Source organism: Ursus americanus, chromosome 31 (assembly GCF_024610735.1).
Source record: "Ursus americanus isolate L20-20 chromosome 31, mUrsAme1.1.p, whole genome shotgun sequence".
Classification (NCBI taxonomy): domain Eukaryota; kingdom Metazoa; phylum Chordata; class Mammalia; order Carnivora; family Ursidae; genus Ursus; species Ursus americanus.
The window spans coordinates 31710733-31733855 of NC_142157.1; the positions used below are offsets into that span (position 1 = coordinate 31710733).

The window sequence follows — 23123 nt, forward strand, 5'->3', positions numbered from 1 at the left end:
TTGGAGGTCATGAGAGAGGGATTAAGAGGTAAGCAGAAGAGTCCTAGGCTGGGGGACTGTGTTGTCATGCTAATATCTGTCCCTCCTTTTTTTGTGGGAAATAATGGGTAGCCATTGAAAGGATTTATGCATAGAAATTATCAGATCTCCACTTTACAAAAAAATAAGAGGGGTTTAAATTATAAAAACAATACCTAGAGTTTCTCAGAAATGCAGTGAACTACCACTATAGAAAACAACTGACAGTATATGTTGGAAATTTCAAGTTTTCAAAACTTAGAACTGTAGAAAACGTATCTATCATTACAAGACTGATAGTTTTTCAATGCTTTAAGAATTTTCTGACAAGATCAGAGGGATATTAATCAATGTGATTTTTTAATATCACATTTTGAAAAGTGTCAACATTTAGATCTCCATAACTCAGGGAACCAATATTTTCCAAGTGTCCTGTGTTGGATGTTACATAATCACGCATGGGTGAAAAATCAATTCAAAAAGCAAGATCAACTAAGTGAATTTTAATGCAACCAAGTATGAAAAGTTCACTGCTACCGTTTCAGATCTGACACCCCAATAAAACTTTAAAAAACTAGAATGTGTCCACTTTGGGTGTAGGATCGAAGAAGAATACTCATGATTATCTGAAAAGGGCATGAATGTACTCTGCCCATTTTCATCTACATATCCATGTGAGGCCAGATTTTCATTATATACTTCAACACAAGCAATAAATATATCAAAACAGATGGAATACCGAATCAGATACGAAAATTTGCCATGCAAGAGATTCACAAAACATGTAAATGTCATTCTCTCACTACATATTTTCTATTTGGAAAACCAGTTGTTTTACATACAATATGCTATTTATCACCTGTAATGAGTTTGTTATTTTAAAATAAATTGTTAGATACAGGTACTTTTTTAAAAGTTCATGGCTTTCATTTCAAATACACTATGGGCAGAAGCAACCCATATAAACAAGGGCTCTTTGGAGTCTTGAGTAATTTTTAAGAGTATGAAAGAGTCTTGATCAGAAAGTTGGGGGCTGGCTGCACTAACTGAGAGCGCTTCCCTTGTTCTCAGTTCAGAACATTCCAATAGTAGCGGAACTCCACCTTTAATGGAAAGCCAGGGTGGGAAAGAAATCCCTGGGGGTTCACAGTGCCAGGGGTTAATCATTAAAGGCGGATTCCCTCTGCTGAGTGCCCTGGAGGTGTTTCCCCCCAGGGGCAATGCACTGTAGTAACTGTTTTGGGGGTGGGTGAGGGGTGTGCCTTTTGTTTGCAAAGCAGAGAAACACCATCGCATTTGCGAAGGTAAGCAAACTTCTCAGGGTGTTGTATAAAGAGTGAGTACGGAAGTTGAGGATCTGGAAACCTATTCCCCTAACACTATGTATGCATGTGTACCCCTGGGAAAGTCCTCATGGACATCCAGGAATAGGGTATCCCCCAAAGATGCTGGTCTACACGCTCTGTTTGGAAGAGGTAGGAAGGGGAAAACACAGAACCTTAGACACTGAACATCTGGTCTTCAGGCTCTGTGAATATCCTGAATCACAGCCCTTTAAAGAAAATCTACTCATTTGGATGCAGACAGACCTTTCCACTGCCCCAGGACACAAAAGCCTGCTCTGGCTAATTAACATGCAACTCAGTCCCAGTCCTGTGGTTGGTGATTCATCCAGCAGGGCCTGGCTCAGCTGCGTGGTTCTTAGGCTGCGGGATTTGGCAGTCTGACAAACCTGAGGCTTACCCCCAGTTGTGGCTGGGCAAAATCAAGCAGGATCCTTAAGTTCTCCCGGCCTCAGTTCCACATCTGTAAAGTGGGACTAATAATATCTATTTTGCATTTGAAGCACTCAGTGCACATTATTAAATTATTAAATTTGGTGCTTACTCCTGCCAGGAACTGTCAAAGTCTCTTCATTTCTAAGATATTTGGTCTTCACAAAAAGCCTGAAAAGTAATCATGGTACTTCTTTCCTTCTAAGGAGAAATTTTGTCTACATTTAACACATCCAAAAATTGAATTTTGTCTTGCATTGGACGTGCATATGGTTTGTTCTGTTTTGCATGAAAAGTTAACAAATCGATGGTGAATCTTATAATAAAAAATGTGATATGAACTCCTCCACCTTATGAATGAACAAGTTAAAAACATGAAGTAACTTGTCCAAGGCCACACATCTGGAATGTGGTAGGACAGAGATGGACACAAGACCATCCGTCTCCGAAGCCTGGGGTTGCCTGGTCACCTCATTGCACCAGGCTGCCCACCCCCTCCCCTCGCCCCAGCCCCCCATTCGACCACACAGCCAGGACTTGGAAATGAACTGAGTCCCACCCAGGCCTTATGTGTCCCCTCTGCCCCTTCACTCACCAAATGTTGTTGCCCGAATATCCAGGTGGGGCATCTCTTATTCAGTTAATCCAATATGTCGGAGGTACAGTCACTCTGACGCCTGCAGCTTTGTTTAGGCCTCAAGGAACTGAAAAGGGACAGCTTTCCTGTACCTCACACCCACCCTCAGCATCGAGGATTCATTGACAATGCGATGCACGAAGCATGTTGTATATGGGGAACGCCTCTCCAGTGAGCCCACCCTCCTGCCCACCACCATTAGGTTTCTTTCTTAGTCCCCCCACCCAGCCCACCCCAATCTGCACGTCCCCCTGTGCACTGAATCTTATTTGGCTAAGGATCCCTGCGCACAAAAGACATAAGGCTTCTGCCATTGGCATGTGAGCTACTGAGTGTCTCCAAAGACTTCTCTCCGGGAGTGTGTAAGCAATCCTCATTAGTCCTAAGGAGCAGAAATACCATGTTTTGAGCTGCTTCTGTTATCTTTATGGGGGTTCTCTTTTAGTACAGTCTTAGAAGCACGTCAGAACCTATAGGTTGAAACCAGTGCCTCTATAAAGATGACCTGAACCATCAATGCATTGACCATAAAGTCCTGCTCATGCGCCAAGAAAATCTTGATCTAAGCCCACTCACACTGTGTGGACAAGTGGGAGCTAAAGACGAAGTTTATAAAACGACCTTCAGAACTTAACTCCACCAGACTTCAGCTGCCCTGTCTTTAGTCTAAAAGATTGCAGAGGTTTGTACTAAAGATGAAATAAAAGCCTTTGGGAATCTAGAAGAATCTCTGTTTTTCTTATCACTCTGGATGTTTCCAATTTGTATTTTAGGATAATTTGGGGGGGGTAGCTTTGTGGCAAAATTTCTCAGCATGTTGCTTTCCTTTTACTTACAATGGTTGTTAACGACTTTGAAGTTAAAATATTTACATTGTGGAATCTCAGTATTTCCTTTGTGGTTTCTTTTACAGCTTTTAAGCTTGATTTTTGCCCACCCAATATTTTCTTCTTTTTAACAGTTTGATATTTTTTAACACTTAGGTCAAATGCGTGGTGCAATGCTATGGTCTAATTAGCTGCTTCTTCTCAAATAATGGACTATTTTTCCCAGTTCTGTTTATTAAATAATCCCAAATTAAAATACTCCCAACAACGTTGGTGAGAAAAATGTTAAATGAGCCAAGGGCAAGGTGCGAAGAGAGTCCGGCTGGCTGGCTGCTCCCACCAGGTCTGGACTGGAGGTGGGGAGCATCCAACGTCAGGAATGCAGGACCGCCCAGCCCCGCTGAGAGAGAGGCCACCAGCTCTGTTCACTCAGAGGTAAACCCCTCCTAAATCCCCCCTCACCCACTTCCCACCCCTCCCTGGCCTCCCACCCTCTATGGCACAGTGCCATCTGCCGCTTCTTGGAAGTGCCAGTAAAATTCTTGGGAGGAACTCCTGCCACGATAGATTTTGGCTATTACATGGGGATTTCCAAAGTCTGGACCAGGGCTCCCATCTTCTCCTGATGGGCTGCTGATGACTTCTCTACAGACCCTGACCATCTGACCACCAGCTCAGCACCACAGGGAGCATGATGGGAGGGTGGGACAGTCCAGGCCTCCCAGCCCAACAGGCAAGCAGCTTAACGCTCAGCAGACCCCTCACCTGTTCCACTGCTAACTCACAGTACTCTGGAAAGACGAAGGAGATGTGGAGGGGACATTCTATAATGGTTAAAGCCACAGACTTTAGAGTCCCAGATGCCTGGATCTACATCACTAAAATTTACCTGCCGAGCAGGGCTAAGCTGCCTTCATTGAGTCTCAAAATCTGCATCCATAAAATGGGCATCAGGCTTGCCTCTTCGGGCAGCCATAAGGGTCACCAAAGATGGTCAGCTAAATCTTTAGCACTGCAGCCATTAATACTTGGCATAATGGCTTTATCTGCTACAGGCGGAATTCCTACTGTGGTTTTCAAGGTACAAGGAGCCACAGCGCGTCTGGCTCGTATTTAGGACCTCAGTAATGAACCAATTTCCTTCTGACATTCACCTTCCTGCAGCTTTCTGCCCCTCTTCTCCCCCCACTCGCCTACCTGGTCACCCTCTCGTCAATATTTACTCAATCATTATAGCCCTGGCCCAAGGTCACACACAGATGTATCTCAGAGCTTGCCCAAAAGGTCATGATACTTGCAGATTCCCACCACCCGACAGGCCCAGGGCTTTGAAGTATGCATACAACCTCTTCCAGGACCGCCTTCTAATTTCCTTGGTAGAGAACTTGAGAGATCGGCCCCAATCTAGGAGCAAAGACCCACGTCTTCTGTGAAGGCCACTCTTCTAATCCCTGAACTGAACACGTCATGAGCGCTCAAACGTGGGCTCCGACCTTGAGAGGCTGGCCCGAAGTGTGGGTCAGGCCCAGCCCGCGGTGGGTATTTGTGCTCTGGTTGTCAGATGAGGCCCTTTACCAAAATGCTCTGCCCCGCCACGCTGGTTACAGGTAACCTCCAGAGTCATTTCAAAATGGAGGTGCCCAACTGATTCCTGGTCTCCTCACAGCTAGAGCTGAGAAAGCACAAGGGAGGCAGAACGACTAATTTGGGCGCAAGGCCTATTTCTGGAGTGTAACAGCGGGGGCCGTGGAAGGAACATCAGAGCCAGTGAGAGCACTGTAGGTCATCTAGACTCCGCCTGAAGGAAATGCTCAGGGCTGCCTTCCGGCCACACGCGTGTCTCATTCAGCCCCCAGCCCTGCCTGTAGAAGAGGGTCTTCATCTGTAAAGATGAACGGATGAAGTAAAATACTTGCTTCAGGCATGGCCGAGTGGCCTGAGAAGTTCGACTGAGTTTTTTTCCCCAGTAGAAACTGGAGCAGGCGGCAAGGGGAAGGGCGGGGAAGTGAAAGGAACCCAGAACCGAACACCGAACGCCTTCCTGTAATTCTGCGCGGGGCCATCACGCGTGGCCATGCTTGTGTTGAGCACGGTCCTGCTGAAGGGGCTGAGGAGCAAGGGATACAAACACGGGGCGATCTGTATGTGACGGGACGTCTGTATCGGTGTGCATCGACGTCCTGTTTCAAGGAGGACGATGGGCAGTAGGTCGGTCCAGAGCCCAGGGGTAGACACTTGGTGCACGGACCGCAAGAGTCAACCGAACACTTCTCACCGCCCCCCAGAAAAGGATCAGAGCTGCACTTCATCAGCGTATTTCAACCAGGTATTTTATTGTTCCAGCAATTGCAAAATATACAAATTTCTGAAAAGCATCCCCTGTTTGAAAGCTGGCACAGCCTCATCCCAGGTCATTAATTCAGACAATATACAGAACACAGAGAAGTCATAAGTCACACGTAAAAGGCCCCCAAACCAACCAACGAACAACTAAACCCAATCTATACAGCTTTCTATTTTCAGGCTCCCTTATACATATTAAATAAATAAATAGCACATCTGCTATCAAAATAATAAAAAAATAAATTTCAAGTATTACAAACGAAAACATCATTGGTGTGGTTGTTTCTCTCCTCCCCGCGAATGACGAATTTGCCCGGGGTCTCAGGACAGAATAAGGACAGGGGTAAGCCCACCCAAAAACAACTATGCCGAGTTAACAAAATTGGTCCCAGATATTTTTCGGGGGGTCGGCGGGGAGAGGCGATAGAGTAGCAGGAGCCCCGTGACAGCAGCTCAAACACACCCTCCATCCAGCGCCTTGACTCAGATCACGGCTTCAGTCGGGAGGCCCTCTGCTCTCTCCGAGGTCTCTCTCCCCACCCGTGTTTATGTCCACTCGCCCCCTCTGGGCCCTTAGGAACGAATGTTCAGGATGTTCGCTTCCGCAGGTAGGACCTCAGCGGCCAGCGGCGGGGAGGACACCGGCACACAGCCCCAGCGAGATCAGCAGGAAGGGTCAAAACTCAGAGTCGGCTCTGGCAGCCGGCGCGACAAGGCGGCCAGAAAGAGGGCCTTAAGAACGTTGTTCTCAAGAGCAGAGCTGCAGGCCCCTCTGTCTGGAAATACGGCCAACCTACAAGCACACGCGTGCGTGCACACACGCTTGCCGTCTGATGGGACTCAGGATGGCGGGAAAGGGAAAATAACCCATCTTCAGTCACACGGGAGCACGGATGTACAGACATTGTCTCGGGCAAAGTGCCCGACTGGGGAAGAATGGGGGCGGATCTGAATGTTCTGGCGTGAAACCCACGAACTTGATTGTATGGTATTGGGAGCACGTCCCACTGAACCCCAACCAGAGAAACACGCGCTGTCCAGTTTCGCGCTCTGGATGTCCAAGCCCTCACCCCCACCCCGACCCCACTCCCAGTACCTGTCTCGTTAGCTACGAGGGGCAAGACTGTGAGGCTCGAAAGCAGAGCGCGAGCAAGGCAAGTGACCTTTGGCACCAGCTTTTAGAGATTCTTCAAAGGGTCATTTGGACAAATTGTACCACAGAGTCTCTGAATCGTTTCTTCTGGGCCTCAGGACACCTCCTCTCCCCAGTCCATGGGGCAGCAAGGAGAAACCAGGAGGCAGAAACTACAGGTATTTAGAACCACATGGCCCACAAACCCTGCTCTGAACCACCCCAAAAATGCCACTGGAGCCATCAAGGCCAGAGAGGGCATTCTCTTCTTCGGAATTCCGAGCAACCCAGCCCTGCGCTGGGTGAATAGCAGGTGCTCCCCCAAAACGTGCAGGACTGAGCTCAGCCCTGCCAGGAGACCACAGCCAGCCTCCTGCAGGAAGCAGCCGCAGGTGAGGTCTCGGCTGGGCCACTGTCCCCCACCCTGGAAGCACAGGGACACGACCAACACCCTGAAGGAAGGAAGCCAGACCCTCGATCATCTCTACTCCGTGTCCCGGGTCAGTCCTGCAAGGATCCGAACAACTTGCTGCCCAGCTGGTTGACTGGGGTCCCTCTGAGTTCCCCATCGCACAGGCAAGCCCCATTCCCCACATGCTTTCCCAGCTCCAGCCCCCAAGGGCACGACCCCAAACATCGAAGTTCCTGAAGAGAAGATGCAACTCTCCCGTCCCACCTTCTGCCCGTTAAAAAGTGCAAAAGCAAGCAGCTCCAGGGGAAGCCGTGTCACCAGTGCCTCCGTTCCAGGCAGGAGAGCAGAGACAGCACAGTAGCCTGAGAGGGGGAGGCCCCGGAGCTATTCTGGAAAACTATTTCCTTTTGCCGCCACAGCCAGACTGTCCTTGAGTGTCTCCAGAGGCAGAACACAGACCCAGGCGCCTCGTCTCGGAGCTCAGAGCCTTCTCCGTCCACCTCCGGCCCCGGCCCAGCGCAGGCCTGGATCCTCCTTCAGCAGCCAGTGTCCCGGGCCACGATGCACAGAAGAGCCTTGTCAAAGTCTTCACCATCCCTTACTCTTCGGCAACTGGGATCTAGGCCCCCTTTAGTTTTAGGGCTCTGGGGCCAAGTGTCATCTCCCCAAGCTGGGAACATACCAGTTCAGGATCATAGAAACTAAACAAAACAAAACAGCATGGAGGCCAACGTCCCCTCCTCGGGGCCTTCTCCCAGCTCTTCTTCCACGGCTCATGGTCCTTTCCGAGCTGCGGGAAGGATCAGCGAGGCCGGGGAGAGCGCGGGGTGGGGGCGGCCATGCGCGGGATCCCACGCACGCACAGGGGAGAGGCCTCCTGGGCCTCGGCTGCCCCGCCGCGGTCGGGGCCACGGTTCTCTCTGACGGGCGGGCCACGGTTCTCTCTGACGGGCAGGCCAGGCCCTCTTCGATACCACCCACCCCGTTCTGGAAGAAGTCCTGGGGATCGCTGGCCTCGGGCACATGGGAGAAGCACTAACTAAGCTGCAGAAATAGAGCTGGAATGGAAGTGCCGGGTCGGCCTCAGTGTGTCCTGGAGTCGATGCCGCTCTGGGTGCCTTTCATGTTCTGTTTCCAGAAGAGAGGGGCGAGGAAGGGGAATTATTATTTCCTGTCCATGAGGCTTCTATAGCCAAAGACTAAAGCCATGCAACTGAGACCACCCCCCTCCCTCAAAACACACAACCCCAGAAGAGCGACATCGCCAAACGAGTGGAAGAAAGCCCTGGTGGGCTCCAGGAGCGTGGCGGAAGTGAAGCCCGGGATCAGCCCGGAGAAGGGCCTGGGCAAGGCCAGGCGAGGGCCCTCGGGGCAGGGGCCTGGCATCCGCCTCTAGGAGACGGGGAGAACAGGCAGCTCTAGTGGGTCGGAGCTCTGGGCAACACGGAGCGCCAGCACCAAGGAGCCCTCCAGCTTACGGCCCTTTAGAGCCTGGAGACTGCCCCATCTGCCCCCAGGGGACTCCAGCCGCAGGCAGCCAGGCAGGAGATGGGGCGGGAGCCGTCCAAAGAAGCCTAAGGACTCTCCTGCCAACTTGCTCAAGTAAACCGCGCATCCGGCCCTTGCACCCCCGATTCTAGGAGCATGGGCTCGGCAGCCAGAACAAAGGTGCCGCTGGCTGGCGGGATGGCACAGGGGAGGGCCCAGGCAAGGAAGCCAGGCAGAGAAGGGCATGTGTCACTAAAGCTCTCTTCCTGGTCTAACAAAAGCAATCCTCACTGGAAGTCCCACCCCTACCAGGCTGACCAGGATCAAAAGCCCCTTAAAAAAATGCTTTTCCATCAGCTGGGACAGATGGCAGCTGCCACTACACGGCGCGGGCCCCTCGCCTAACCTCACTCCACCCCGCAAAGAAAGGAAACACAATTTTTACAAGTGTTCTTTCCCATCCTGTCTCTGCCAAGACCGTCTGAAGTGGGCGGGGGGAGGGGAGAGCAGAAGCTGGGCACACAAGGGTGCAGGGTCCTGGGGGCCCCTTCCGCTCCCATGCAGAACCCGTGCAAGGGCCCACGGTGGGGACGCCTGGAGAGAAGAGCCTCGCAGGGCCAGCAGCACTGAAGGTCCCTGGCTCAGCCCAGGCCACCCCCGCCTCCAGTCACGGGTACATCAGGCGGTGGGTGGGGGTCTCCCCGGGACGACCTCGTAGCCTTGCAGCCACCACTTAATGGGATGGGAGCTCGAGGCACTGCCCGGTCCCACCACAGCTGGGGCCCCACCCGGCCCTCAGACCTCTCATGCCCACAGCTTCCAGCGCCCGCGAATGGTGACAAATGCAACAATGACACTGGGGAGTGCAGGCACGGGCCACGTCACATCACTCACGCATGGTGCCCTGGCTCAGGCCATATGGAGGAAAACAAGGAAACGAGAGAGAGAGAAAGAGAGAGAGAGAGACCTCAAGACAATGGCGCTGCTCTTAAAAAACACGTGTTCTCTGGCACGGGGTGTATGAGTCACAGACTTGACAATGGCCAGTCTTCACACAGACCGAGATGCCCCGACAGGCTGAGATGCCATGACTCAGGGAGAGGTGGGGGGACAGAGAGGGGCATGCACAGAGCCATTTACCTTTCCAAGGTTAGTAAGGAGAAAACTTTGAGAAAATGTGACAAACAGTTCGTCTTTCAAGCATAGTGGGGGGAAGGGAAGAACATGTTGGAAAAGAACAGAACAAAACATCTTTAGTAGTATCTTCTTTTTCGTGTGCATTTGAAATTTAAAAATCAGGGATGCCCCACGGTCGGCCGGTCGGCCGGCCCAGAGCACTAGCGCTGCCCCCAGGAGAGGGCTGCAGGGCGCGGCATCCGACCAGCTGGCGGGCCGTTTTACCAGGAAACCGCGACAGCTGGTGTCCTCGGGCCACAACCCCTAAGCCCCCAGAGGTTCTCCCCACTCCCCAGGTCTCTTGGTGCTCCTGCTGTTCACGAGAAGAAATCCCCCTGGCCTGTGCAGAAGGAACAGGGGGCATCCAAATGCAGAGCCCGAGCACCTTGGAAATCCCAGCAAAGCACAGGGCATCGTCTGTCCCGTGAGAACAGCTACTGTCTGCCGGGCACAGACTATGCGCTGGGCATTCTGCTAACCACTACATCTACATTCCCACGATCAAAACACCTCGTAATGTTCCTGTCTCCATGGTTCAGATGAGGATGCGGAAGGGCTAGAACTGCCTAACCTTGCCCAGAATTCCAAAGATGGAGGGTAGTACAACCAAGACCCAATCCCGGGTCGGTTTGACTTGAGCAGAAGTGGGTACCTGCGATCTCAGACATGGGCTCACACTCCTAGACGGGCCTGGACGCTGGGACCCCAAAGTGGAATGCAGGTGTGACGGGTCCAGAGGATTTCTTTTTTTGCTGAACTGGAGGGATTCTAGCCAAAGGCACTATGAGCCACACAGACGGGCAAGTTCAACCTTAGAAGGTCCCTGGGGGGATGTGCCCAAGGGGCACCCTCCCAGCAGGAAGCTGTCTTTCCTGGCAACATCAGACCATCGCTCAAGAGAACAGGATGTGCACAGAAGCAAAAGGAGAAGGCTCCAAGTCCAAAGGCTGGTTTTCACACCAGAACTCTGGCTCTAGAAGCACCGGTTACAATGCTTGGCTTCAAGGAGGTACCAGACACGGGACAGATCGTCTTTAAGCCTGAATTGAATGGACAGGCCCACCAGTGAGCAATCACACCCCAGCTGCAGAGGCTAGCTGCATGGGAGAGGCTTCAAGAGCTAAAAAGGACGTCCCAGCAGCTCGGGCAGTGCCCCGGGGGCCTCAAATGTCAGGTGCCCGGGCCAGGGGTAGGTGAACAGGACCTTGACCGTTCCCAGAAGCCAGCAGAGAGAAGGCAGTCAGCCTTCAGGAGAGGGAGACCCATTCAAGTCCCGGTCCTGCTACTGACTAGCTGGATGGCTGTAGGCAAGTGCCTTACCCTCGGTCATCTGGTAAAAAGGGACAGAACTGCCCTGCAGACCTCCTGGGGTTATTTTAAGGCCCAAAGACATGGAATATATGCAAGCAAACCCATTCTCCTTGAGCTGTAAAGCATCGCAAGATAGAATTTGCTGAAGGTGGGCCACCTAATCTAAGCACGATGCTGAACAACCATTTTCCAAGAACAAGCCACATTTTCAAGCTTACAGGCTAGATTCCTCAAGCCACTTCCATTCCTGCATCCATTAGTCAAGGTCACCCAATCAGCAAAAGGGAGGATGGGCAGGTAATGACCTGAAGGGTTGGGGGAGGGGCTATATCCTGGCACCATTAATGGAACTCCAAGAGGAAAGGCCTTGGCTCCTCCTGTGGTGGGGACACGGGAGCCGTGGAGACACTGAATGATCTAACAGCTGCTCTGCTCCAGCTGACACTTGGCCAGAAACTTCCTGCAGACCTCCGGCTGCAGGGGGAACCAGGGGGGCTGACTCGAGCGCTGCACCCAATTCTGATCGTGACTGTTAAGGCTAAGCAGGTGCTGGTTCAGGACAACCAGCTCCACAGTCTGTTCCCAAACAGACCTCCCCGGAGTGCCAGGGCCCGAGAGCCCCCAGGGCAGCGGGTCTGTGCTGGGACAGAAGGGAGAGTCTGTGCGGTTGAGGTCCCACCGCACTCTTCCCTAGAGTCTGTCCTCCTCATTTTGCAGACTAGGTTCTGGGTTACTTTTCCTTTCAACATGAAAGGCCTGTCCTAGGGGAGGCACAAAACTCAAGACGATGCATCGGGCATAAGACCTAGCCTGGCACCAAATTCTGACTCTGAGGGAAGTCAATTCTTGTCAAGCTGGGGACCGCTGCAAGTACTAACGGTAACTAGGACCCCGAGGGACGTGCAAGAAGCCGGCTGTGGCAAGTGGCGGCAGCAGGGCTCGCTGCGAGACAGCTGGGCCACAGTGCTTCTTGCATCTTTTTCTAGAAATTCATGAATCCCTTTCCCTTGCCCCCAACGTTATCCTTCTCTGTCAGATAGGACATGAACTGTCATCATCCTCAACATTTTATCAGGCAGGAGGAAAAACTGGCAAAGCAAGGAGAAAGAGGAGCGAGTAGCAAAATTATTCAGAGACAAATACTTACAAACAGGCTTTCCCTAGCAAAGGCTGCGGAGAGAAAAAGTGGAGAGAGAGAAGTCAGTAGAGAGACAGGGAGGGTGCAGGCCCCAAGTCATTTGAAACCAGAACATCCTCTGCTGGGATGAAGCCCTGCGGACCCTCCCAGCCTGGCCCCACCCCGTGGCTTCCACTTCCTGAGGATTCGGCCTGGCAACCTCGAAGGACTGTCTTGTCAAAGTCAGGGGAGCCCCAGCCACGAGTCCTCCATGAGCCTGCAGCGCAGCCCCACATGCCACCCAACCCCGGCCCAGGCAAGGCCCCCCCAGGTATCTGTGGCAGCGGCCTCTCAACTTCCCACGGTGACCCCACGATTTACGCCAACACTGAATGTCACCTACAAACCACTTCAGTTCTCGGTTTTCACAAAAAGACACAATAGCATCTTACAGCTAATGCCAGCGGTGGGCACAAACGTGTGAGACGCTTGGCACAAACGGCCTCGTTTGACTCCCCTTTTGCAGTAGGTGCTATTTCCCCATTCCACAGACGGGTAAACTGAGGCCTGAAGGGTTCAGTGGCCTGCCTAAGGCTGTGTGGCACTCTCCCCCACAACACCAAGTCCAGACACCACGAGATTAAGTGAGCGTCAGGGGAAACACAGCAGAATGTGCAGGCCTCGGCACTGAGTTCATAAACCCAATTTGAGATGCGGCTTGTGACTTGTTTGTGAAGAGCCCAGATGTGGTGGGTGGAGGTGCGGGGAGATCTCGAGGTGGACCGCAACCCCGTGCCTGGGAATTTCTAGGTCTCACGTATCGGCAAAGAGCTACGTATTGGCTGCCACTAAGGAAAAGACTGCTCTTCTGAAAATAAATCTTAATGCCCAAGAGCCGACATCCGTCAGCTTTTCACCTTCATAGCGAACGAAACAAGTGAAATCTAGCTGGGTTTCTACATTTTGGCGTCTGTACTACCCGGTGTGATGTGGCATCTGTGTTGTGTGAGGAAGGGGCTCTTCCCAGGCCGTCCTGCAAGCCTGGCTGCCCAGGCTCTACCCTGGCTCTGGAGGAGAACGTGCTTTTCTATACCGGGGACCATGCAAGGGAGCACATGAGGAAGATCCTTGGCCATGGGCCTGGGACAGAAAAGATGTCCTTGGGCCATGTGTGGCCGATGACCCAGAGTCAAAGGGAGATTTCTGAACTAGGCCTTTGTTTTCAATTTTGTTTGAGAAGAAATTATTCAGGAATGTGAGTGGGACACAGACACTTGGCCATTTTTTCTGCTCTGCCCAGTTCTGCCCCGTGAAGAACAGCTCCTCAGAAAGGAGGCGTGTGTGTGTAGCCATGGTCAGCGAGGAAGGACCCCAGGGTGCCACGAACCTCAGGGGGATGGGGGGCGACCCATGTTCTCCCCCTCCCCCACCCACGCATGCAGGCCTGGGTCTGAGGCCACCGCTGGCCACGGGGGCTCTCCTCCCGCCCCACACTGACTGTGAGAAAGGAAAGGGGTCAACGCACTTGTCCGGGCAGCTGCGTGGGCACCTCCGGGGGCAGGCAGTTGGGCAGGGCAGCGGAGGTAGAAGCCACATGCTCCTCAAAGCTGTTGATGCGAGGCTTTTTGGTGGGCTCGGGGCTGGCTAGTGGGGTGACACTATTGCGTCTCATGAGCGGGTTAGGTCCCTTCTTTGCATCCTAAGCGAGACAAAGACAAAAGAGAGAAGGCGACAGTTACAAAGAGTGGGGAGGTGAATTAGCCAAAAAAAAAAAAAAAAAAAAAAAGAAAAAAACCAACCAAACAAAAAAATAAAAAACCAAAACCAAACAAAACATGTTTCTCTGCTTCTGGATTTTACAGATTCAAGACTGACCACGGTGACTGGCCCTGGGACCACGGGGTTGCGATTTTGTCCTGTGACTCCCAGTTGGTAAGAACGAGGGATGGTGTGCTGAGCCCCTTTCCCGAAACATTCCAAGACGCCCACTCGGACAAACGCAACGTTCACAAAGCAGGTGAGGGACGGACAGCAAGACCGGCTCTGCAGACAGTCATCCAGGGAAGGCAAATAATGAGATCGGAGGAAAGAACCTTGCTGCCAGCCTCCAAAAGAGCTGAGAAAGGGGACCGGAGGCCTGCGTGTGAGGCTTGGGTCACCACGGCGGGGAGAGCAGGAAGGGGAGCGGGGGGAGGGGCCGGTGCTGGTCTCCCACTGACCACAAGCCAGGATGCACACAGCAGACACCCCAGCTTAAGACAAGAAATGCAAGCTTCAACCCCTGCCAGGAGACCAAAGAGGCAGAAAATCGAAGTGGGCAGAAACGGCAAGCCTAGGGCCAAACACCAGCCTTCGTATCAAGTGACTACGCAACGGCAGTGAGCACTTCTGTCCCAGGGGCCTCAGCAGAGGTCTGTCTCCCACAAGACTGCTGCCTCAGTTCCGCACAGGGAAGTGTTCAGGGACCATCAGAGCCCAGTGGAGGCCCAGCCCTACTGGCATCGTCAGGCTGGCAGGCTGCTCCGCACCCCACCACCCACGTTCAGAAGCGGGGGCCGTCACAGGACCAAGGCTGGCCGTCCACCCTCCCTTCCCTTCGGTCAACCAGCCAGGCAACAGCGGAAGCTGGGGTTTCCATGTCAAAACCTTCTGGCCAAGCTCCTTGGGAATAGGGAGGGAGGTGTCCCGCATAGATGGGAACATCGCACTCCGTGTAAGAGAAAGGGTCAGCGGGCGAAGCGTTGTGGTTTCCCAGTCGGTGAAAAGTAAATGCAACGTTCCTTCCCAACCACGCCCGCGCAGTGGTCTGCTCTGCCTGTGGGGGCTCTGACCTGCCTGCCCCCCAAGGGTGAGGCCTCCCCAGGGGAAATCGGATGCGGCCAGGCCTGGGGTCTCCTGAAGAAACCTTCCACCCACTGTCCCTCGAGTCCCTACTTTCCAAACCACACTGCCTCTCCAGTCCCACCTCCTTGCCACGACGTTCGTCTTCTTGCTAATTCCCCACCTAAGCATAGGCGGATAACTGAGCGCATTTGCCCGTTTGCACCAGTCACTCTAGAATGTGAGAGGAGTCTCAGCTGCCCCAAAGGAAAAGACACTGGCTGTGCTACGGTTATGTTTGCAAGAGCGGAATGTGTCTTCTGCTTTAATGCCCACTTCCTGGGTTACGTCGAAATGGGGGGGCAGGGGGAGTACAGAAAGGAAGAAAAAGAAGATGCCAAGAAGCCACATACAAGACAGGGCAGGACACACGGATGAAAAGGAAAAGCAGGGCAGAAAGTCACAAAGACCGGCCGACAAACTACTCCAGCAAGAACCCAGGGCTAAAGGACCCAGGTTCGTGGTTACAGACAACGCAACGTGGGGGCCTCCCCGGAGCTCGCACCCACCGGCCCTGTCACTGCGCAGGGTGTCTCCAGGGATGGAGGCCGGGATGGGGATGCGGGGCGCACTTACCTCTGACCTCTCCCGGTGCGTGCTCACGGACTCCACGTTCAGGTAGATGGATTCTACACGGCAGCCTGCGTGAGGGCGGGGCCAGAGGTTGGCTTCCGGTTCAAGCGGACAGGCCGCTTCCAGCCCTGGAGCCACCAGCAGCTACCATCCCCAGGGAGCAGGGGGTGGCAGGGGCTGTGTCACCACACTCACCATAAGCAACGGGTGTCAGTTTGAGGACGGTGTGAAGGGGGCATTTCAGGTAAGGCATCTCCTCTGAAAAGAAGGGAAAGGGCCTCACGGTGAGATAGCAGCCTCAAGGACAGACACTCACAGGTCCCCGGGGAGAGCTTCTGCCACAGAGTCGGTCCCTCGGGGTCCCCACCTGAGTGCCAGTGTCTCTGTCTCCCCGACACCCCACACCCGGCCCCCTCCTGCTCAAGGCAGGCACCCTGCAGAAACACCTAGCCAAAAGAACATGACCAAACCAACCCCAACCCCACCCTCACACCATGTGTTAGAGGTTAAAAAAAAAAAAGTCATTCCCCAGTTTAGGTGCATGGGGATTCGGGTGAAGCTTGGGTAGACGGAAGCTTAAATTTTAAGTCTCATTGAGTTTTCTGAGCACTTTGTTCTTTAGAGGTGGACCGAAGAGCTGCCCCCAACCCCCGGCCCAAAGCCCCTGAGATGTGAGTAGCTGAGGGCTTTCAGGAGGCTGTCTCACAAAGCCCTGAAGCCCACCGTGCATCAAACTGTATCAAAGAGCACTGAGGGCTGGCCAGGAAGCGCTGGGCCGGGAGGCCTGCCCTAACACTTCGCAAAACAGACGACCCGTGTGGTCTGGGTGGGGAAGGCCTTGGTCTGCAGCACCCCACACTCCAAGGCCAGTTTCCCTCCTCCCTTTTGGGGGACGGGCTCCTAATCCCCCCCACAACCCAGAGGAAGCTTGGAAGGACGGAGGCACCTGCACTCTTATCCAGGAAGTAGGCCAAGAGGCAACGCAGGACGGCCTGATGGCAGATGACCAGCACGTTCTCCTGGCGCTCCAGTTCCATGATCACTGGCTCCAGGCGCTGGACCAGGTCCTGGTAGGACTGCAAGACAGAGGGACACAGACGTTGCGTTGGAGCAGAGCTGCATGTGGGAAGGGTGGGAGCTCTGCCACCTCAGCCACACTTCTCCTGTGGTTAGAAACCAGAGGACGCGGAATCAACTGAGAATCGATCAACAGCCCGTGGTGTTTCTGTGGTGCATACCCTTTGGGCACCGGGAACCCGCTGCCACTGGCTTTCTAGAAAAGGGAGATCGTCGCCCTGTTGGCAGGGATGTGGAGAAGCAGTCCTCTGAGAGGAACATAAACCACCCTCTGTCACGGCTGCTCCCTGACCCTCCACGTTGGGGAGGGAGGGATGATGTCCTGATACATGTTTACAACATGGAGAACCCTCGAATATATTACACTAAGTGAAAGCCAGACACAAAAGACCATGTGTTGTACAACCCCATTTCTATGAACTGTCCAGAACAGACAACTCCACAGAGACACAGAGTAGGTCCATGGTTGCCAGGACCTGGGGGTAGGGAGTCACAGGCAGGAAGGCTCTTTTGGAGTGATAGAATGTTCTAGAATTCATGGTAATGATTCCACAGGATTGTGAATATACTAAACACCACTGAATCATCTACATTAAAATGGCAAAGTTCATATGTGAATTTCCTCTCAATACAAAGAAGGGGCTGGACTATGGCTTTTAAGACCACCAAGGCTCCCATTTGTGCCACTCCCTCCGTGGTCCCCCCTCTTTCTCTTACTAATCAGGTTCCAGGAACAGGGGCCAGGGCCACAGAGGAAGTCAGTGCCCTGAGCACGAGGAAAGGGAGACATGACAAAGACGGAGACACCTGCAGACAGCAAGGACCCACTAGGTGTCACCCCACAGCCTGTAGCAGACCCCCAGAGCACCTACATGCCAGAGGCTCCATCCGGGGCTCACTTGGCCAGACAGGAACACACATGGCATCAATCAATGACAACACACAACCAGAGATGACACGTCTGCCATCTCGTCTGTAGCCAAGGGGGGATCCCTTGCGCCGAGTGAGCGATCGCCCCTGACTGGTGTCGTCTCCCGCTTCATTAGAGAGAAACACGTCTCTCGCTGTTGCTCACAGGAAAATACAACTGTGCTGCTCCTGGAGCCGTCTCCAAGGTTCCATTTAGGAAAACTCGACTGGGAGGTGAGAGTGCCAGGAGCACGCGTCGGAAGGGGTCTGGGGGAGGTGGGGTGCAGGAGCCCCTGTGCCCCTGCCGCCCGGAGCCCGCGGCCGCTGCGCACGGCCACCAGGAAGGGGGCCGTCTGGGCCCAGCAGCCCTGCCCCGGCCGCCGGCTGTCCCACGCCGGCACACGTACCTCCCCGGTGGGGTAGCGGTAGTAGTACTTGTCCTGCTCCCGCAGAGCGTACTCCTCGGGGTACGTGTCCTTGATCTCCTCGTACGTCATCTCCTCGCAGACGCCCTGGCGGGAACACCAGAGGTCACCGCGAGTCGCTCAACGCAGCGCGGGCACGTGCGCCAGGGCCCCCACGTCGGGCAGATCCGGCGCGAGGAGACCTGGTGTGCCCTCGGGCACCCGCGCCCCGCCCCCCACGGCCGCGTCAGGCGCCGGCACTCACGGCATCAATCTCGTTGAGCGCCTTCCACTGTTCGTAGGGAAGACGAAGGGCTTCTGCCGTCTGGATGGTACTTTTCAGCTGGCTGGTCCACACCTTGAGGTCCTTCAGGTTCTGCTCCTCCACGAACTTGCTCAGGGCGTTCGCGAACTGAGAGGGCGCGGGACAAGAGGGACGCGCTGGACTCGGGCTCCTGCCCCCTCCCCCCCAGGAGAAGCAGCGCGGGACTCGTCCCGCTCCATTTTAGGGGCACTACTTTGCTGTCATCGGAACAGTGCGGAGGAGCCCGGGAGCCACGAAGGAGCAGCCCCCACAGGCACCCCCTCCCCAAAGACCCGGGAGACACCCCCCCCCCCCGGCCCCGACGCACAGGTGCGCATGCGCACGCTACACACACAGGGACGCACGCCATCCGTCTGCAGCCCGCCCCGCCCCCGCTCCCCGCCTACCTTCCTGCCCCTGCTGGACAGACCCGAGTCCCCTCCGATCTTGCCCTGGAGGTTGTGCTCGCTCTCGCCGTGCCGACACAGGTAGATGGTGCGGGGCTGCACGTGGATGTTCATCAGGTAGTACACGATGCGGCTCTGAATGTGGTCCTGAACTCTGTTCACCAAGAACCGCCGGCCCACGTCGATCACCTTGATCAGGGACAGGTCCCTGCGCAGGAAGGCAAGCAGCTGATCCCAAGGCCCCGGATGGCACAGCCCAGGCCAGCCAGCGCGGGGGTGCACCCTGGAGCCCCAGGCCCGTCGCAGAGGCTCAGCCCCAACGGAACCACGACGTCTGGCTGTGAGCTCTGTGAGGGCGCAGATGGGGTCTGTTGTCTCAGAGGCAGAGAACAAGTGCGCAGGGTGTGGTCGAGGGGCCGCTGCCTCCCAGAAGAGGGGGACAGCAAAGCAAGAGGACAGAAGAGAAAGGACACAGCAAAGGGACAGGAGCAAGACGGGGCTCGACATGCACCTTCCACACCCTGACACAGTGAGCACCTGAAACATTGATACCGAAAATGCAATCAAGGTTTTATTTTGTTATTTTTTAAAATACTTTATTTATTAATTTGAGAGAGAGAGGGAATGAGCAGGGGGGAGGGGCAGAAGGAGAGGGAGAAGCAGCCTGCCCCCGGAGCAGGGAGTCCCACGCGGGACTGGATCCCAGGACCCCGGGATCATGACCTGAGCCGAAGGCAGATGCTTCACTGACTGTGCCACCCAGACGCCCAAGGATTTTTTTAAAAGATGTTTTAAAAGAGAGCTGATGAAAGTGTCCCGGAGCAAGTGCTTTGTGGGGACAGCAAGAAAACACTAAAGTAGGGGACTCAGAAAGGTCACCTCTTAGGAATTACCTGTCACATTTGTCAGGGTCGAGGGGCTGATAGCTGGCTTCGTAGCAACTGATTCTCTTCATGAAGTCGTCCATAGCTTCTGCCGAGTTGCAATCTTTGTAATCCGGGCTGGAGATTTTAACTTCCTGCAACACCACAAAGAGGCAGCTGATGAATCACGCTGTGAAGGCTTTCTGCTTAGACGAAGCAGGATTTGGGGCTTGGAAACAGGGAAAGTACAGAGCAGCCCAGAATAATGACGATCCTACCCGGCATTTAAGAGGAAAAAAAGAAATAGACCAAGGGTTGAGTCAGAGCCCGATGATTACACTGGGAAAGCCCCCATGGGAGACAGAGGATCGCTGCCCAGAGGGACAGAGACAGGAAACCCACAAGGATTCTAATGAACACATCTGAATGGGCCACGATTCGGGATCGACCCAGTAGCCAGGTCACCACCAGACCGCCAACCCTCAATTCGAGTTCTGGATAAGCATCTGCGACGTTCCCCACGCCGAGAGTAGGCTGCCGGTTAGCAAAGGCACACTCTGGAGACGCTAGCGATGCCCTCCCCTAAGCGCCAGGCATGACGCTTCCTGCCACCACCCATATGGAGCAGCACATGCTTCTCCACCTGGACCACACACCCTGTCCTTTCAAAGCTTTGCTCTCATCAGAAAGAGACGAAGCAGAAACGACCCTTGGACCCACCATCTCCTATAAGAGATAGCTCTGGGAAATGGGGCAGAGTTGAGGGAAACTCAGAATTTGTTAATGCATGTGTCCTCTTTCTCTATGACAACTAGCACTGGAGAGAGGCCGACACTTCAAAAACCCGAGTTCAGTGGGGAGTTAGTGCTTCACGGTGCGCCGAGTCTCAGTCTGGGAAGATGAAAATGTTCTGCCTATCGGGGGGCAGGCGGGGTGACCGCTGCAACGGAGATGTGAGCGTGCTGAATGCCACGGGCTGGAACACTTACACGGGTCAGACGGCAAATCTGGTCTTATGTATATTTTACCACAATGCAAAACGATCTAAGTTCCCAAATCCCTTTCTCCTAGCACGGCCGCCGCAAAGAGCACAGTGGGAAGGGCTAAGCTGCAAAGCTGCTCCCAGGCTTAAGCAGAGCCACGGATTTCTGAAATGGGGCAAACGACCAGATGTGTTAACAGAGCATGAGATAAGTGGTGAGCTCCCAGCCGAGCGCGTGGGGACAGCTCGCTGTGGAAATTTAATTGTGCACCTGCACCGTGCCTCGCTACCACATGGGACTAGTGGAACCAAACCGAGGAAACCCAGCAAAACCCTTTGTTCAGATTACAGCAACTTCTGTTCTGTGTCCCTGTACTTTGAGCCTCTTCCTTTGGACGCTGAAACTAATCCAGACTGATTTTCCACAATTTGAATAGCTCTTCCTAAAATATGAACTCATTTCTTAGAAACGCTTGTAAATATTCCCACTGCCTTGGAGAAAAGTTCCAAAACCAGAAGCCAATGAATCTTCAGCAACCCTCTAAAAACGCACGCTTGTGTACAGCAAACCAGAGCGTTCCCTGTACAAGCATCAGACCTGCTTTTCATTGGAGACACATCTTATTCTCACATATTTATGCTGGAGAGAAAATGATCTACTTGAGAAGGGGATCTGTGGTAAAGTCTTCATGGTAACTGTTTTCATTTATGATATATTGCTCTCCAGTGGTAAAATTTAATTAATCAAATTAAGCTGCCGATTACCCTCAACTGATCTGGGCAAACCTCCCCCTTGGCACTGGGAGAGGAGAAGGGAATGTTGCAGATGCAAAAGCGGAAGACTGTTTTATTACCTCCCTTCTTCCCACACTTGGGGGTCCTGCCCCTTTTTTTCCTTTTTTAAATTTTTTATTATGTTATGTTGGTCACCATATGGTACATCCTTAGTTTTTGGTGTAGTGTTCCATGATTCATTGTTTGCGTACAACACCCAGTGCTCCATGCAATACGTGCCCTCCTTATACCCGGCGATGGGGTTCTGCCTTTTAAGCTAGCTGCGTCCTATAGAGTTTTATCGATACATGATCATTCTTACTAACCAAGGACCTTAACAGCTAAAGAGTCCCGCCCGCTGCCTCCTTTCCCATCTGGAGGGGTGAGCTGCCCTTTGTCCCAAGCAGCCCTGTCCCCACCCAACTGCCAAGCTACTGCCACTCACAGAAACTATTCCCAGTCCCCCGGCTTTATCTGTTATGTCCCGCAAAGACTGCTTTCTGCTAACTGTCTGCAAGGACCCCAGATAAAGCCAGTCCAGGTCACAGAACATGCTTCTAAATTAAATACCACTCTGCACCTCCCGCCTCCCTGGATCCCACCTCTCAGACAAAATCAACAAGCTGGCATAGCCAGCTCACTCTCAGCGTCTAGTTACTGCTCTGGGCCTGACCTGGTTCCCCACTTTTCTCTCACTGCCACCCTAGAGTGGGGTCCTGTGTGGTCTTACCATGATGTTAGAGGCTACAACCATAGGGTCATCACACACAGACTCGATGAAAAACACCTGGAAGAAAGTAAAGCAAAATGTTAGGAAACAACAAATGTGATTAACACAAAGGGCTGACTTTGGTGTCACTGTGATGTCATCACCACATTCGAGGAGGACTGACCTCATTTATAAATACCCAAACACATAAAACGAACCACTTGCTCCATCCCGAGTCCTTCACCCTCCCCACTTTCTAGTCACGGTAACCCCTCAGAGCACCCACCAGTAAGGCCCAATCTGTAGGCAACAAAACAAGGGCAGCAGCAGGGAAAGTACCAGGCATGGGGCAGAGGAGCCCCAGACATGGGAATCAGCCTGTCCCTGAGGTGCTTGTTGTCCCTGCTCCCGCACGCTCCAGAGCATGCAAAGAAGTCTGGCTCACCTTGAAATCATTCTCTTTGGCAAAATGAAGGATCATGTGTCTCCTCTCTCTGGTAGTATTGGTGGCATCGAAAACCTGATAGGGAGAAAGAGGGCAGTGAAGAAAGCCCAAGTGTGAGATGAACAGTATTTACCAAACCACAAGTAGGTCAGGCCTGTCACCTCTAGGTGTAAGCCAAAAATGTGGTTCCAGGAGAGACCGCACCCTGCCCCCAGCGGTCCCACTACCTCCAGCAGTCAGGGACAGATGGGAGGGAGGGAAGGGTACTTAGAGCAAACGAATAATGCAATGCACAGGGGAGGGCGCACAAGGAAGCGACCCCGGCTACCCCGGCAGGAGCCACCCCAGGCCCAGCCTGCCTTGGAGGGTGGGGTCCTCACAGAGGAGGGGTGAGCAGAGCACACCAACCAGCCGTGCCCGGAGTCCACTCCCGGTTAACCACCTTCCTGGGTCCCTGTGCTACTCTAGCCACCTGCTTCCCCGAACTCTCAGGCCAGGGGCACCCGTCCCTATTGGAGGTGTCCCTGCAATGGCTCTCGGCACTGCTCTGGCCTGTCTAC

General features: G+C 53.5%; 1 protein-coding gene across 8 annotated transcripts in view; it reads right to left on the reverse strand.

Moving 5' to 3' along the window:
• The window catches only part of PFKFB3 (6-phosphofructo-2-kinase/fructose-2,6-biphosphatase 3), a 320980-nt gene that overhangs the window by 239725 nt on the left and 58132 nt on the right, over positions 1–23123 (reverse strand). For 6 of the 8 annotated variants that reach the window (XR_015722473.1, XR_015722472.1, XM_087857746.1 and 3 more), the window contains exons 5-14: positions 22564–22638; positions 22140–22196; positions 19684–19808; positions 18791–18998; positions 18345–18491; positions 18083–18187; positions 16636–16765; positions 15885–15947; positions 15693–15757; positions 13762–13935 (exon numbers count right to left, since the gene is read on the reverse strand). Coding sequence is in view for 6 of the 8 variants with exons in the window: in XM_087857746.1 (XP_087713872.1) it covers positions 13762–13935; positions 15693–15757; positions 15885–15947; positions 16636–16765; positions 18083–18187; positions 18345–18491; positions 18791–18998; positions 19684–19808; positions 22140–22196; positions 22564–22638 (1149 nt within the window). In the remaining 2 variants the exon portion in view is untranslated. Of the gene's footprint in view, positions 1–5570; positions 8273–12266; positions 12290–13761; positions 13936–15692; positions 15758–15884; positions 15948–16635; positions 16766–18082; positions 18188–18344; positions 18492–18790; positions 18999–19683; positions 19809–22139; positions 22197–22563; positions 22639–23123 lie in introns of those variants that run through there. The other 2 variants (XM_045812876.2, XM_045812875.2) reach the window with 2 other exon arrangements.